The sequence below is a fragment of the Solea solea genome, chromosome 2, assembly GCF_958295425.1.
Source record: "Solea solea chromosome 2, fSolSol10.1, whole genome shotgun sequence".
NCBI classification, from domain to species: Eukaryota; Metazoa; Chordata; class Actinopteri; order Pleuronectiformes; family Soleidae; genus Solea; species Solea solea.
The window spans coordinates 36343607-36359976 of NC_081135.1; the positions used below are offsets into that span (position 1 = coordinate 36343607).

At 37.4% G+C, this 16370-nt stretch overlaps 1 protein-coding gene across 4 annotated transcripts in view; it reads left to right on the forward strand.

Annotated features, from left to right (window-relative positions):
• kalrna (kalirin RhoGEF kinase a) overlaps window positions 1-16370 on the forward strand; it is a 158018-nt gene that overhangs the window by 85441 nt on the left and 56207 nt on the right. For all 4 annotated transcript variants that reach the window (XM_058612333.1, XM_058612330.1, XM_058612331.1 and 1 more), the window contains exons 28-38: window positions 1201-1322; window positions 2483-2549; window positions 2648-2757; window positions 4119-4188; window positions 5360-5449; window positions 6372-6464; window positions 6559-6670; window positions 7025-7215; window positions 7293-7394; window positions 8120-8268; window positions 8807-8909. In XM_058612333.1, coding sequence (XP_058468316.1) covers window positions 1201-1322; window positions 2483-2549; window positions 2648-2757; window positions 4119-4188; window positions 5360-5449; window positions 6372-6464; window positions 6559-6670; window positions 7025-7215; window positions 7293-7394; window positions 8120-8268; window positions 8807-8909 — 1209 coding nt within the window. The remainder of the gene's footprint in view (window positions 1-1200; window positions 1323-2482; window positions 2550-2647; window positions 2758-4118; window positions 4189-5359; window positions 5450-6371; window positions 6465-6558; window positions 6671-7024; window positions 7216-7292; window positions 7395-8119; window positions 8269-8806; window positions 8910-16370) is intronic.

A 16370-nucleotide genomic window follows, 5' to 3' on the forward strand; every position in this document is an offset into this window, starting at 1 on the left:
TGACGACCTACTTTTACAGATGATAAATGACTGTGACCCAATTCACAATGAATTATATATGTAAATATACATGTTTATATATATATATATGTATATATGTGTGTGTATATATACATGTATACATGTATATATATATATATATATATATATATATATATATATATATATATATATATATATATATATATGTATATGTATATTCATATACTGTATATATTTACATCGCTGACTAATTTAACAGTAGTAACATTTTAGGTTGGTGAACCAGACATTTGCAAGAGGTAAAATGTTAGATTAGATTAGATTAGGATATATTTGATTAGAGTAGAGTAGAGTAGAGTAGAGTAGCATAGAGTATCATAGAGTAGATTATAATAGATTATAATAAAATAGAATAGAATAGTAGAGTAGAGTAGAGTAGAGTAGAGTAGAGTAGATTAGATTAGATTAGAAGAGTAGAGTAGAGTAGAGTAGAGTAGAGTAGAGAAGATCAGAGTAGAGTAGAGTAGAGTAGAGTAGAGTAGAGTAGAGTAGAGTAGAGTAGAGTAGATTAGATTAGATTAGATTAGATTAGATCAGAGTAGAGTAGAGTAGATTAGAATAGTAGATTTACAGTAGGTTAGGTTAGGATAGCTTTGTTTTGGTTATATTATATAAGATTAGGTTTTATTAGATTAGAGTAGATTACATTTGGTTAGGTTAAATTAGTTTAGGTTATATTATATTACATTTAGTTATATTATGTTAGAGTAAATTACTTTACATTAGGTTAGATTAGTTTAGGTTAGATAAGAGTAGAGCAGAGTAGATTAGGTTAGTTTAGGTTAGGTTAAATTAGTTTAGGTTATATTATATTATATTATTTTATTATATATATATAAATATTATATATATTTGGTAATATTAGTTTAGGGTACATTAGATTAGATTACATTAATTTAGATTAATTTAGGTTAAATTTAATTTAATTAGATTAGACTTTATTGATTTTTGTACACAGAATAAAAATACAAATAAGCAGCACTGTGTAAAGAGGAATATAAAAGAATATGTTTTATCAGGAGGGAAAATATTTAAAAATATATGAAAATGCAATAATATTTACATATATGCAGCATATATATATATATATATTCACATATACAAAGAAAAGAAAAATCGATATTGGTGTCAAATGACTGTTTGTTGTTTTCTGTGCAGGACAACAAAGACCTGGAGTTGGACATAATCCCCGCCAGTTTGACTGACGACCCTGAGGTCAAACTGCGTGACCCCAACCACGAGGTCAACGAGGAGAAGAGAAAATCTGCGCGGAAGAAAGAGTGAGTTCACAGACACATTTACATCATTAGAAATCAATGCAGAACAATCTGTTCATTCAAACGTGGAATAAAGTCTTGTTAGATTATTCACATTTCACACTTTAACTTTAATAACCTGGATCAGCTGATTCACTGTAAACCTTCATTTGTTACAGTTGGTTGATTCTTTTTTTAAATAAAAACACGAACATTCAAATATAAACAAACACAAAATACATAATAATGAATAAATAAATAACGGAAACACTGGAGCAACAGTGGAAAATAAAGTGGAATAAAGATAAATGTGGCAAAAAGCTCAGTGCAGCACATCTCTCTCTCTTTTTCTGTCTTTCGTTACTCCATCCTTCTTTTTCATTTTCTACCTCCCTACTTTTTCTCTCACTATCTCTCTCCCCCCTATATTGCCTTCTCTCTTACTTTCTATCTTTTCCTCCCCCTCTCCCCCTTCCACTCTTTCTGTCTTTTATCTCGTTCCCTTGCTCTCTCACTTTATCTCTCTCTCTCCCTCCCTCTCTCCCTCCCTTCTCCACTTCAGACAGTGCGTCTCTGTCTCAGCAGATTATTTTGTTGTCCTCGTTATTTCTCCTCAAACACGTAACCCTTGAAACGAATGAATGAATAAATAAATAGACGAATAGATAAATAAGTGTCAGAATGAGTGAATCCCGTGATAAACACTGCCGTTACAGTCTCACTCTGTCGTCTCCTCTGAAATCCGTTGCTCGCGTTTGTCTTTGTGAAAGTTTCTCTCCGTGGAAACACGTCAGCGGTGAAATGGCGTCTGATTCCCACACCCACAGACCTGCAGATGCGTCTGTGACACGTGGAACACATCGGTGTTGTCAGATAATAAAGCTGTAGTCACGGCCGACATCTGTGCCATAATGGAGATCATCTGTGTGTCTCTCTCTCTCCCTCGCTGCGTCTGCACAGCGCGCAGATTTACGACATCAAAGACGCTCAATTGAGATAATGGCCCTGAGTTCTGCGGCGTCCGCGCTCTCCTCCGCTGAACTTCTGTTTCATCATGAAACAGAACTTTTCTTTGGACTCAACTTGTGCAATCAGTGCACAAAGTGGACCAATTATATCATTAATGCCATCCGATCCCCGCTCCGCGTCTCCCCCGGTAGCCCTAAACTGTTTCCTTGTCTCAGGTTCATCATGGCCGAGCTGCTGCAGACGGAGAAGTCCTACGTCAAAGATCTCCACGAGTGTCTGGAGGTGAGACGTTAAAGACGAGGTCGCTATCGTCAAATGTCTTTGTCCCGCCTCCTGCGTCCTCATTTGTCTTCTCTTCTTTTTCCGTCCTCGTCCGACAGACGTACCTGTGGGAGATGACGAACGGCGTGGAGGAGATTCCCCCGGGCATCGCCAACAAGGAGCACATTATCTTCGGGAACATGCAGGAGATCTGTGACTTCCACAACAAGTGAGAAGTCAAACTACTCCATGTTTTTAACTTTCTTTTAAGCCCAAGAAGCTTTTAAGTCAATACTATTAGGTTAAAGTGATAGTTTTGGGATTTTTGAAGTGCGATTGTATCAGGAAAACAACATAAAACAGGCCCTTATTCAAACTATGGCTGCCAGCAGGGGACAAAATATACTTTAATCCCATAACAAAGTGCTCTCTGACAAGTCTACCATAGTTTAAGATTCCATTTGCCTCTTTATCTCTGTGTTTGACAGCCTTTATCATCAGAAAACTGTACTTTTTAAACCGCTCCCTTCCCCTGCACCAAACTCCATAGAGAAAACCATCGTTTTTAGTCTGTCGGACACAGGAGTTTACAAAGTGTAAAGTTTACAAAGTGACACAAACTTGACTTTATTAGTTAAAAAAAGGCAGTTTATGAATGTGAAAAAGCTGCAAACACATTCTTGAGATATTATACATCATATATGATATATATGATGTATAGTATTATATATCAGTAGCTCATAGAACCACTCACTCGAAACGGAACTTTCCCACAAGCTCCCTGCACCAAACTCCATAGAGAAAACCATCGTTTTTAGCCTGTCGGACACAGGAGCACCTGGTGTGCTGCTGCCTCGTGTGGTAAGTTTGTGTCACTAAAGTAAGTAGAAATTAAAGATTACAAACACTGAAGTGACAAAATGGGACTTTTTTATGATAGTGATGAAGGCAGCAGTGATTGAACGACTCCTGTGTGTGGTCATTTAAAATCGCTGATTTTCTCAATGGACTTTGGTGCGGGGAGTGAGGACCTCACAAAGTGGCACAAACTTGACTTTATCAGTTAAAAAAAAAAGGTTGTTTATCAGTTTTCTTGAGATATTATACATTATACATGATATATAATGTACATATTATGTATCAGTGGCTCATAGAACCACTCAAATGAAACAGAACTTTCCCACAAACTCACAAAACAAAAATGTTCTTAACTGAGTTCAGCTGTCAAAACACTCACCACAGAGAGGAAAAGCCCTGAGGGGAACTTTAAGTTTTTCTTCTATTTAAGCCATAGGAGCAGCTGAAGGAGCGTCTGAAGTTTGTCTTCATACACAGAGTCCCAGAGGAACTCCTCCCTTTGCTTCTGATCGTATGTTTTGCACTTCCACAAATCTTCTTTTTTTTCGGTGCCTCAGAAATAAAAAATGTTTTCCTCAAACCCTGAAGGAATTGTCTAAACTACAGGACCTTAGAATGAACTTTTCATGGGTTTCACATGTTCATATTATTTCCAGGTTCTTGCTCTATTTGCACTGGTGCTTCTCTCTGTTGCTAAATGATTTTAATTTGTTTGTTTGTTTGTGTTTCCAGTATTTTCCTGAAGGAGCTGGTGAACTACGAGCAGCTGCCAGAGGACGTCGGCCATTGTTTCGTCACCTGGGTGAGAATTCAGACTTCAGACTTCTTCATCCATCTGTGTTTGGGCCAAGAAAAACAATTCAAGCTTTTGAGAATAAAGTCGTAAAATTACAAGAATACAGTTGTGTTTTAAGAGAAAAGCTAATTCTGGCTAATCTAGGAAAACTATAAAATGTCTACCAGCCGTTTCCTAAAGAGGGTTGTCCTCTAAAGTCTGCAGGATTCTTTCTTCAGTCCTGATTCTGATTCTAATGTGGTATTTTATTTATTTGTGAAACCAAAACTAAAGTCTAACTTCACAAGATACTTCACGTTCCTCGATCATCTGAGATTTAGCTTGACTTTATTCCGGTAAAAGTACGACTTTATCCTTCCACTGCGACTTTTTCCTCATGGCATTACGACTTTTTTCTTGTAATATTGCAACTTTGTTCTCATAATAGTACAACTTTATTCTTGAAATATTGCGACTTTTTACTTGTGATATTGTGACCTTTTTCTCGTGATATGACAACTTTATTTCTTATAATATAACAACTTTATGTTTTGTAATATTACAACTTTATTTCGTATGATCTAACAACTTTATTTATTGTAATATAACAACTTTATTTTTCATAATATTACGACTTTATTTATTGTAATATTACGACTTTATTTCTTGTTATATTGTAACTTTTTTCTCGTAATATTGCGACTTTTTTCTCGTAATATTGTGACATTAAGGCTTTTATGACAATTTTCAATTTTACCAGATCTGTGAAAATAATTTGACCATAAAAACTGTTTTTTTTAACCTTTTATTTCGCGTTGTTTGTTGTTCTTATTGCTCGCTCTATCTCTCCCCCTCTCCCCCTCTCTCTCTCTCTCTCTCTCTCTCTCTGTGTGTAAAATGTTAGTACTTTGCCCCAAACAAAGCTCCACACAGTAATTCAGATGAAAAACTGTGACTATGTAGTGATTTATGGTTCAGTTTGGAGCTCATTTCCTCCACAATGGCTTCACTCGTTGCCAGCTTTGCTCTCACATTACTTATTTGAAGGTTTCCAACACATTTTATGGTGGAGTTTCACACCCAGAAGTTTATTTTCAGTTCTGCAGTTTCCAGATAACATAAATTTTTGCTTTGCTTAAATTCTGGTTTTATCTCTAAAAATGTCATGTTCTTTTTTTTCCCCTCTCCTGTTTTCCAGGCGGACAAGTTCCACATCTACGTGGATTACTGTAAGAACAAACCCGACTCCAGTCAGCTCATACTGGAGCACGCCGGCACCTTCTTTGATGTGAGCAATACCACTCAGATTCATTTAAATTATTAAACAAACAAAAAAACTGATTAAATCAACATGAAATCATGAAAAATACGAAAACAAATCATTTTATTCTTCTTATAATCATAAAAAATGTTCATTTCAAATATAAAAAGGCAATGTCTGTGCTACTTTTTTCCTTCTAGAGATAAAAATTCACTGTAAAGCTGTAGAATATATATAATATTTATGTATTCTTCTTTTCCTGCATAATATCCTCATAATGACTGAACCTGGAGCACATTATGATAAAACTAGAGTCTAATTAACACAATAACTACAAGGGTTAAGAGTTGTACTATACACTAACTGACTAACACGAGATATGAAAGGAAAACTGCGTGCGTACAGCCCCAGGTTTCTAATTTCCCTGTTGTTGTTGTAAAACTTTAATATTTTCTTAACCATGTTACAAAGTTCTTAACCCGTAGATGAGAACGTCTTTAACCCTTAAATTGCCATGTTTTTGTCGAAAATAGCGATTTGAACGTGTTTCAGTGGCACGTTCGTGTGAGTGTTTTAGTTAACGTTGTTTACGATGGACTAAAAACAAAGAAAACACATGAAAAGAATTGAGAACACTCAAAAAACGCACAACCCGGCATACATTTTTAACAATTATGCATGAAAAAATCAAAAAATATATTCAAAAAAAGTAAAAGTCAAGTGTGTTTAAGGATTAAAGTACCGGTTAAAGTCTAGCGAGGTAAAGACAAAGTGCTTGATTTAAACGAGTGAACATTAAAACCAAATTAAATCTGATGACTAAATTGTGTAGTTCACCTGCTTTCTCAGCAGGTGGTGCTGTCTGACCATTTGAAAAAAACATTTAAATCTTTAATATCACTGTGTCATCTGCTGTAAATCTTTAATCCGTGTGTGAATGAATGAACAGGACATTCAGCAGAGACGTGGACTGGCCAACTCCATCTCCTCCTACCTCATCAAACCAGTCCAGAGGATCACCAAATACCAACTACTGCTCAAGGTAGAGACACAAAACACACACAATCACACACAATCACACACACACAAACAGCTCTGGCGTTACATATGTAAAAATTATTATTTTCCTCCTGCAGGAGTTACTGTCGTGCTGTGAGGAAGGCAAAGGGGAGATTAAAGACGGTCTGGAGGTGATGCTCGGCGTTCCCAAGAGAGCCAACGACGCCATGCACCTCGCCATGTTGGAGGGTGAGACGCTGTCCGTACAGGAAATGGAATATTATGGAATATCATTCACCGTTCGCAATAAAAACTGTTGTTTTTTAATGCAAAATTAATCTGTAAATTGAAAAAACCTGCAGAAATACTGCATTTTCGGGCCGCGTTAGATTGAGTAGTGGGCTGTGTGTGGCCCGCGAGCCGCAACTTTGGCACCTCATCACGTTTTCTGTCAGAGATAATAAAAATTAATTCATAATCACGTTTATGGTGTGAGAAGATGAGCGAGCTAGTGTGAGCCAAGTGTAAGGAGGTAAGAGGTTTAAATGAGAAATGGAATGGGGCCTCTTCCTCTAACTCTTCAACCCTGCTCCTCCTCCTCAGGCTTTGAGGAGAACCTGGAGGTGCAGGGCGAGCTGATCCTGCAGGACAGCTTCCAGGTGTGGGATCCGCGCTCCCTGATCAGGAAGGGGAGAGACCGACACCTCTTCCTGTTTGAGTTCTCGCTGGTTTTCAGCAAGGAGATCAAAGACTCGGCGGGCAGAACCAAGTACCAGTTCAAGAACAGACTACTGGTGGGTTGTGATCGTGTGCGTTACCGTAGCAACGCGTGTGTTTTTACTGCCGCTGACTCGTGTTTTGTGTGCCGCAGACGTCAGAGTTGGGGGTGACTGAGCACATCGAGGGCGACCCGTGTAAGTTTGCTCTGTGGGCTGGAAGAACCCCGTCCTCTGACAACAAAACTGTGCTAAAAGTAAGTGGGATTTTCATTTCCTGTGCTCTTATTTAGAGCTGTCACTAACGATTGTTCTCATTATCGATTAATCTGTCGATTATTTACTTGTTTGGTCCAGAAAATGTTGAAAATGTTGATCGTGTTTCCCAAACCTCTAATAATGATGTTCTCAAATGTCTGTTTTGTCCAAAAAACCTAATTAGTAAGTAGGAAGTACATTTTGCTCATTTATAAGTATAATAATAAGTAAACATAGTTTTAATGATTTATTTGTTAAATGGAGCAAAGAAACCAGAAAATATTCACATTTAGGAAGCTGAAAATCAGAAAACCCCTCTAAAACTGAGTCAATTTTTATCAAAATAGTACGCAATTCATTTAGTAATTAATTAATCACTGCAGCCCTTCTATTATTAGATGCTAATAAGTTATTATTTTCATACTTAATTAATCTGTTGATTATTTTCTCAATTAATTGAGTAATCATTTAGTCCATAAACATCAGAAAGTGTTGAAAAATGTTTATTTCTTGTCTTGTTTTGTCCACAAACCAAAATTACTCAGTTTTAATGATTTATTTGTTAAATGGAGCAAACAAATATTCACATTTAAGAAGCTGAAAAATCTGAAAAACCTCAAATTCATTTAATAATGCATAAATCGTTGTTGCAGCCCTACTCTTACTAACTTACTTCTTAGATGCTAATAAGGTTTTATTATTATATTGTTGTTTTCTCTTTCAGGCATCCAACATGGAAGCTAAACAGGAGTGGATTAAAAACATCAGGGAGGTGATCCAGGAGAGGATGACTCACCTGAAGGGGGCGCTCAAGGAGCCTCTTCATCTGCCCAAAACACCAGCACTGAGCAAACCCAGGAATAACACAAAGAGGTAAAGACACAAGCTCAGCCGAGGAGGAGGAGATACGGTTTAGTCTGAGGCGACAAAAACGTCTCTCAAGGCTCTATGCGTCATTTTACGTTACATGTCCTCAAATGCCCGGTGCTGTAAGGACATTTAGGACTTGACTTTTTTCCTACCACAGCTAGAAATGTGGTTATTGCAAACAGTGGCGGTGTGGGCTGACACCTTCTTCTTATCAGGCTCAAATGTGCCGCCACAACACACGCACACACACACACACACACACACACACACACACACACACACCACAGATTGAAATCTTTTAAAGAGCGCAATGAGACAAAAACAAACAAGTCCTCTAGTGACTTAGGCCTCGAACACATTGAAACCGAACTTTCATGACACACTATGTTCATATTTCCTTCTTTGAAACGTTTGTTTCAAGAAATAAACGCTGTAGTATCTATGCCAGGCCTTCATGTGGCGCTGTAACGCTCCATCACAAACACACCAAAAAACGGAGAACAACAAATTTCTGATTGTGCGTGTCCGTGTGTTCTTTCAGGGACGGAGGTGAAGATGGTGACAGTCAGGGAGACGGCAGCAGCCAACCAGACACCATCTCCATCGCTTCCAGGACGTCACAGAACACTGTAGACAGCGACAAGGTAGAACACACACACACACTAAGAAAAGAGGAAAGAGTTTCTGTTTATACTTGACATCAAGGAAGGATCCTCAAATGGCTCCATTAAGGTCTGAAGGAAGAATGTTGTGTGTCCTCAATGAAGCAGAAGTACCCAGAATCCTTAGCGCCCACAGGTTTTGCCAGGCTTTTTGTTTGTACGGGTGTATAACTGCTTCGTTTTTTGAAAATAGTTCAGTTTTGGCAGACTTTCATATGTAAGCTAGGCTAATGTCTTGCTTTACAGAGGCAGCCATATTTTGTGCTATCATGAAAAATCCAGCATTTAATTGTTCATGTTTTGTGACGTAGGCTTACTTTCACAAACAAAGAACTGTAAGAACGACACTCTGTTAAAAAGAACCTTAAAAACATGAACACAAAGTTATCCCGTGCTAGCCACTGTTAGCAATACCGTCAATAACACTCTACACAGGATTTTGCACACATATAAACGGCGTAGAAACATGTCCACAGATATAAATCAAACAGTTCTACATGTACGACTGTTTTAATGTGAAAGAAATAATACAGAAGTGCATTTCACAGTAAAAGTAGTAGAGTATTTTTATTATTGACATAAGTGGCAGCCATCTTTGAATCTTAGGTCAGGGTTTGTGTGGTTGCTCCAACTTTCTGAGCAGGAACTCCGAAATCTCTAGAATATTGTGGAACCATAATGCTTCGTTAGAAAGTGCTAACTTGAGCTGTAGCAGCTCTGCTTGTTAGCTAGTTTGCATAACAGGTAGTTAACTAGCCAGATGTCGCATGTACAAATATCAAATTGACAGTTAACTCCAATTAAACTTCTGACTCTGTACTCGGAAATCTCTAGAATTTTGTGGAATGCACCATAATACTTAGCTAGAGGGCGCTAACTTGAGCAAATATGAAATTGACAGTTAACTCCAATTAAACTTCTGACTCGGTACTCGGAAATCTCTAGAATTTTGTGGAATGCACCATAATACTTAGCTAGAGGGCGCTAACTTGAGCAAATATCAAATTGACAGTTAACTCCAATTAAACTTCTGACTCGGTACTCGGAAATCTCTCGAATTTTGTGGAACGAACCATAATACTTAGCTAGAGGGCGCTAACTTGAGCAAATATCAAATTGACAGTTAACTCCAATTAAACTTCTGACTCGGTACTCGGAAATCTCTAGAATTTTGTGGAACGAACCATAATACTTAGCTAGAGGGTGCTAACTTGAGCAAATATCAAATTGACAGTTAACTCCAATTAAACTTCTGACTCGGTACTCGGAAATCTCTAGAATTTTGTGGAACGCACCATAATACTTAGCTAGAGGGCGCTAACTTGAGCAAATATCAAATTGACAGTTAACTCCAATTAAACTTCTGACTCGGTACTCGGAAATGTCTAGAATTTTGTGGAACGCACCATAATACTTAGCTAGAGAGCGCTAACTTGAGCAAATATCAAATTGACAGTTAACTCCAATTAAACTTCTGACTCGGTACTCGGAAATGTCTAGAATTTTGTGGAACGCACCATAATACTTAGCTAGAGAGCGCTAACTTGAGCAAATATCAAATTGACAGTTAACTAGAGGGCGCTAACTTGAGCTTTAGCAGCGCTGTCTGTTAGCTAGTTTACATAACAGCTAAAATGCCAAATATTACATGTACTTGGCATATAATCAAAACATATGAGGCAGGAGATTCCAGGGATTTGGGAAACCTGCAGACTTTAGCAAGGATCGTTGACTTTGAGAAGCACCTTCTCTCTGCGGCCTGTGACGAGCTGATGATCCACAGCTGTGTCAGTGCTACAGGGTTTCCCACGCAGCTCCAATGAGCAGAAGCAGGGGCTGAGAATGTGCCAGTGGTTTGACAGACTGCGTGTGAGACACATGCAGCTCCTGAAGTGTGTGTTTTTACTCCTTAAAAACACCTTAAACGCACATGAAGGTTGAAGGATTATGTGAGAAGCTGACATTAATGATTGGGAAATCAACAATGTCGCCGTATGAGCAGAGAAGCAGAGGGTGATGAAAAACCTCTTCAGGTTGTGTGCAGGCGTCTGTGCTGATGCCTCCCACCAGCCAGTATCTCAATATCAAGTAAGCTTAACTTTAAAAGTTGCATTTTGACTGTCAACCTTTATGAAAGGGTTAAAATAGTAATATTTCTCCAGTAATTAGATGTTCTGTTATTTAGCTTTTGTAAAATGTCAATTTTTACACCTGTTTTACTTGTTTAATTGGTGGCTTCCTCACCTTTTTTACTGCCATGTGTGATTTAGAGCTACCAAGTTAAAGGGAAAGTTCATGTTTGTGATTGTTTGAGGTACTTTCAGCCGGTGCCGAGGACAATAGGAAAAAAAAAATATAAATATAAAGGCTCACTTTAAAAAATCCACATCAGCACAAATATATGCAGGATATTATTCCTACTTAATCTCAACATTAACTTGCCTTTTCTGATGGGAAAGTGAAGATTGTATTGATTTGTAAACCACCAACGACCTGCACCAAACCCCATAGAGCTGATCCACTGCTGCCTTTTATTAGTAAGGTCAAATGTGTTATTTTGTGATTTTAATGTTTAAAATCTGTCATTCGGGTTCAACTTAAACAACACAAGTTTTTCTGTGGGCTAAAAATGACAATTTTTTTCTATGGAATTTGGTGAGTTTGTTACGAAGCAAGGAAACTTTTATTTTTTCCTATTAAAAATGCTCCCTAACGGCAAAATGAAGAGGCACACATATTTTAAAGGCAGCATACACTTAAATTGATGTGGATTTTATTGGGTAAGCCTTTTAAGTGCTTTTAAATTGTTTACTTTACTGATCCTGCGAGCAGCCATTTAAATACCTCGTACAGCCACACCCTGAACATATGAACATCTAATTTATCACAAATAAGCAACACAAACCCAAAAGACATTGTGAAATGTGACGGAGCACAATTATATTTGTTGTTTTGACTACATCCCTTCGCACACATGCATACACACACCCACCCACACAGATGTCAGTCATGGCCTCCCACTGTAGGGTTACACAGTGTGGCCTTTTCACCGCGCAGCCCCACGCCTACACTCTTACCCTGCGTCTAAATGTCAGCAGCATGCACGCGCACACACACACACACACACACATACGCTGAACGACCTTGACAATGTCCCATCACTGTGTGTGTGTGTTTCGCCTCAGTTTCACACTGCACCATCATCTCTCTGTCACCGCTTCTGTGTACATACAAACATAATGTTGCTTTTTCATGATGCATTTTTAATAGTGCAAGTTTGTTTGTTCCCCGCCTCTTTCCATTCTTCTCCAGTGAAAACATCACAATGAGCGTAAACGTGGGTGTGATGCTGCTGCTGCTGTTGTTGTTGTTATTGTTGCTGTTCTCGTCCAGTTTATTGTTTCTAGGATTTAGAAAAACCCCTGGTTTTGCTATTTCTGGTTCCTCCTCCTCCTCTGCTGTTTTCCCTGAAAGCATGAAAGGAAAAGTTCCTACATTTTTGTTTAGATAAGTTTATTGTTTTATTTTTTCATATGCTGACACAGCGGAGTGTAGCTTTAACTGCAAGCTGAATACCTGTTTTGAATTTTGCTTTACGAGGAGATTTTGACAGAATGAGCAATGAAAATCAGATCGTTATGAAATTCATGTATATATTTTTCAATTGTAAAAAAATATGCTATAAAATCTACAGATACACTAAAATCACTTTACATTAGGTAAGAATGTAAGATAATTATAATTGAATGACTTCAAAGATACAGACTTGGTGCCTTATGATACCTTTTTACTCAAATATTCACAATTATTTCCCTGTTCACATATGTGTTTTGATTTTAGATTACTAAGCAAGTTTTAAAACACAAAAAACAAATTAAATAGTCTTATATACAGTAATATATCATGTGAATTGACTTGACTACTTCACATTGTGCAAACTCTTCATTTAATCCCCGTTTCCCTTTGTCTTTCAAGTGTAAACACAATTATTTGTGCGTTGTGGAGACTCTTCTGACTTGAGAGAGAAACAGTGTGAATTATTATTTTTGCAGCAGTGTAGTGAAAAAAAAAAAGCTGCATGTTCTCCTGTGATGAGGTTGATGTTGCTCCCTTCTGTTGCATTCCCATGGCTCAGTCGTGTCCTCCGGCTCCGGGGATTTATTATCATAAACTCAGCCAATCCCTTTATGTGTTTTGGAGCAAAGACAAATCATTGATCTGTGCGGCGGCGGCGGCGTCTGTTTGTTCAAACGCTTGAGCGGCTCTCAAGGTGCACTTTGTGTTTCTCCTCACTGTTAATGGCTTCTCCCTAACAGTCCCTGAAAAACAAAGTCACAAAAAAAGGTTTAAGAAAATAGGTTTTGTCCCAAAATTAACAAGACACCACAGCAAGACTGAGAACTGGACAAGAAGACAAGTTACTTTCCATATATTTAGGTGTTATATGTAGATTAAGGGTTTAAAAAAATCAATACTGTAATGCTGCAATGATGCATAATGGTTGCCAAATTTGACAAACTAGGAAATAAAAAGCTAAACATTGGACCTTTAAACATTATATACTGTACATTAAATATTCACTGAAAAAGTCAAAAAGAGCGAGAGAGAGAGATGGTAAGCTAAATTTCCCCATTTTTCCAGAGTAAAATTTCCATATTAGCATTTTTGTCGCAGTTTATATTCAAGCACATCTTCCCTGCAGACTCTCACTTTAGTTTTTATCCAGTTGAGGTGTTTTTAGAGGGCTACCGAGGCATTTTAGTCTGATATTAGTCAGCATTTCTGAAGCTAGCAGCTAGCTGCTCTTTGCTAGCATCCTTCCTGTATGTTGAACTGCTATAAGCAACAGACTGAAACACTTAAAACTAATGTATATACCATGAAGTACATAGTTGGCGACCTGTGAATAAAAAAGTTATTCTGATATTTGACATAAATAATTTATTACATATAGCACCATGGAATAAAAGGTACAATTTAACTAATGTATTCAAATAACTTAACCAATTTGAATACATGTTTACTTATTTATTTATTTATTTATTTATTTATTTGAAAGGGACAGTTGAACATTAATTAACATGCCCATTTCATAAGTCACATAAAAGAACCAGATATAGCTCTTTAAAGCTAATTTTTAGTCCCTGGCAGGTTGATGTTTCATGTTAGCATGAAATAGTCTGATCTCAATCACATTATATGATATTGACATGTCAAATAATAGCGTCTTCTAAGTGTTTTAGCAGCTTAACATGTTATAGATGTGAGTCATAATCAGACCTGTAAACAGAAAAAGTCTCATTCACGAGAAAACAACAAATAACCATTTCACTGGCGGCTTGTCACTATTCTGAATTTACACCATACGTCACAGCAGCGAATGCTATGTAGACGCGAGTAATCAGATTATGCTGCGTCACATGAAAACGGCAGCTAATGTAAACGTCCTAATCTGAGTTACGTCTCAGTATGAATAACATTGACAGACAGTGATTGATTAGGTCTTTGTCTGTTGTTTTTAGTTGCGTGTAAACACAGAATCACCTAGTGTGTGAGGACTGCCTGAGGATTTATGGTTATTGTTAGCATCATAAATTGTAAATAAGTGGTTGTTAAAATTGTAGGTGTAGCGAGTATTGATCAGCACATTAACACACACGGTATAACCCTCCTGTAGTAGAATAGTGTTGTAGTCTCATATCTGTTCACGTCTATTGTCTATTAATGGTACATTTGAGCAGCACCACTGCAAAGAAACATGAAGTAGTGACGCCTGGCGAGTGTAATGGACGGGAACTGTTTACTTTTACATTTATTAATTTATTAAAATAGCAATATTAGCCCTGGCATATTGAGCTATATCAATTTCTTTTTTTTTTTTTATATATATATATATATACAATGTTATAATATACAACATATACATACAATCAGGTTTTTTCTGTCCTTATTTATAAACCTGTAGCTCTATTTCTGTCCCTTATACCTTCCCCAATCTGGATTACACTTTCTCTCCTACCACACACACACGCACATAAAAACATCTCAGGGTTACTCATGTAGCAATCCATCTCTTATTTTTCACTTGGCTAGTTTTCACACTTCTGTATGTCCCACTTTATATCCCCACCCCACACTCCGTCTCCAGTGTACTATAATAACAGACGGGAGTTGGCAGAGTCACATGTTCCACAGGCTGTCTGCGTCTCGTGTGTGTGTCTGTGTGTGTGTAGACGGGGTGGGAAGCTTATGTTTGTGGTGGTTTTTCGAGAAGTTTGGAATAAAAAAAAAATGACGAATGCTTCTTCTCCAAACCTTCACGTATTTTTTTTCTCTCTCCTCGGCTCCGCTGTGTTTCTCTGTTTGTCTTACTTTACCGCTCTGTCTCTTACCATTTTTCTTCTAGCCCCTCTTTTATATCATATTATATTTCAACATTTTCAGCGTGAACTTGACAACAGTCTTTTATTGTACTGTAATGCAATGTAGACAAAAATGCACTAATGTTCAGATGGAGAGAAAAATGGTGCAATTTGTCAGAACTGTGAAATGGTTTCTGTCAGAAGCAGTTGCTCTCCTCATCCACTGAAACATGATTTTGTTTTGGAAAATCTTGTTATCGTAGCTAGCATCGCTGAGCACAGTGTTTCCCAAACTTTCTATATTATATCATGACCTAAATCACAATATAAACTGTGGCAAGAGCTAATTTTTCGTATCACGTAACGACTAATACCATTGAATTGATGAATTATTTTCATGAAAACTTCATTTGATGCACGTCATTAAAAACGTACACGCAGAAATCTTAACTAAAAGGTTGGGAATATCTTGATAACCCCCAAAAAAAGCACCTGCGGCCCGCCTGTGGGTCCAGACCCTGTGTTTGAGCACCACCAGATTAGCAGACATCATCCTGTGTCTTTAAAAGTTTTTTTTCCCTTTTCTTTCTTTATTTTTTCTTACTCCTCTGAAATGACAGTAATTTGCCTCCGTACGGTGCATCTGATTTGAATTAAAAGGACACATGTAGCTTTAATTGGTGGCTTTCAGCTTTGACAGTCGTATAATATACTGACAATATGCTTAGAGAATTTAGTTTCATAATCACTGACATCAGGCTGTCCACTTAAGACGTACTGTATTTCACGTAAATAAACTTTTTCAGTCTTTGGTTGACGCTGGATTGTACTATACAACGGCGTCACAGTATAAACTACCTGAAATATGCCTTTAAAAGTTATGCGCTGCATATTTTTGGTAACCTGTTCTGCTATTTTTGCGTCATGTAATACTCCAAACTCTACAATTTTATGTTTGATAGTGTTTTGGAACATTGATGATAAATTTAGTTTTAAAGCTGTAGTGTGTAACTAAACTAATTTCATGTCTGTGGAGACACAGCGTATAAGCGAGACAGCGGGGCAGCTTTAGCTTCTTTGA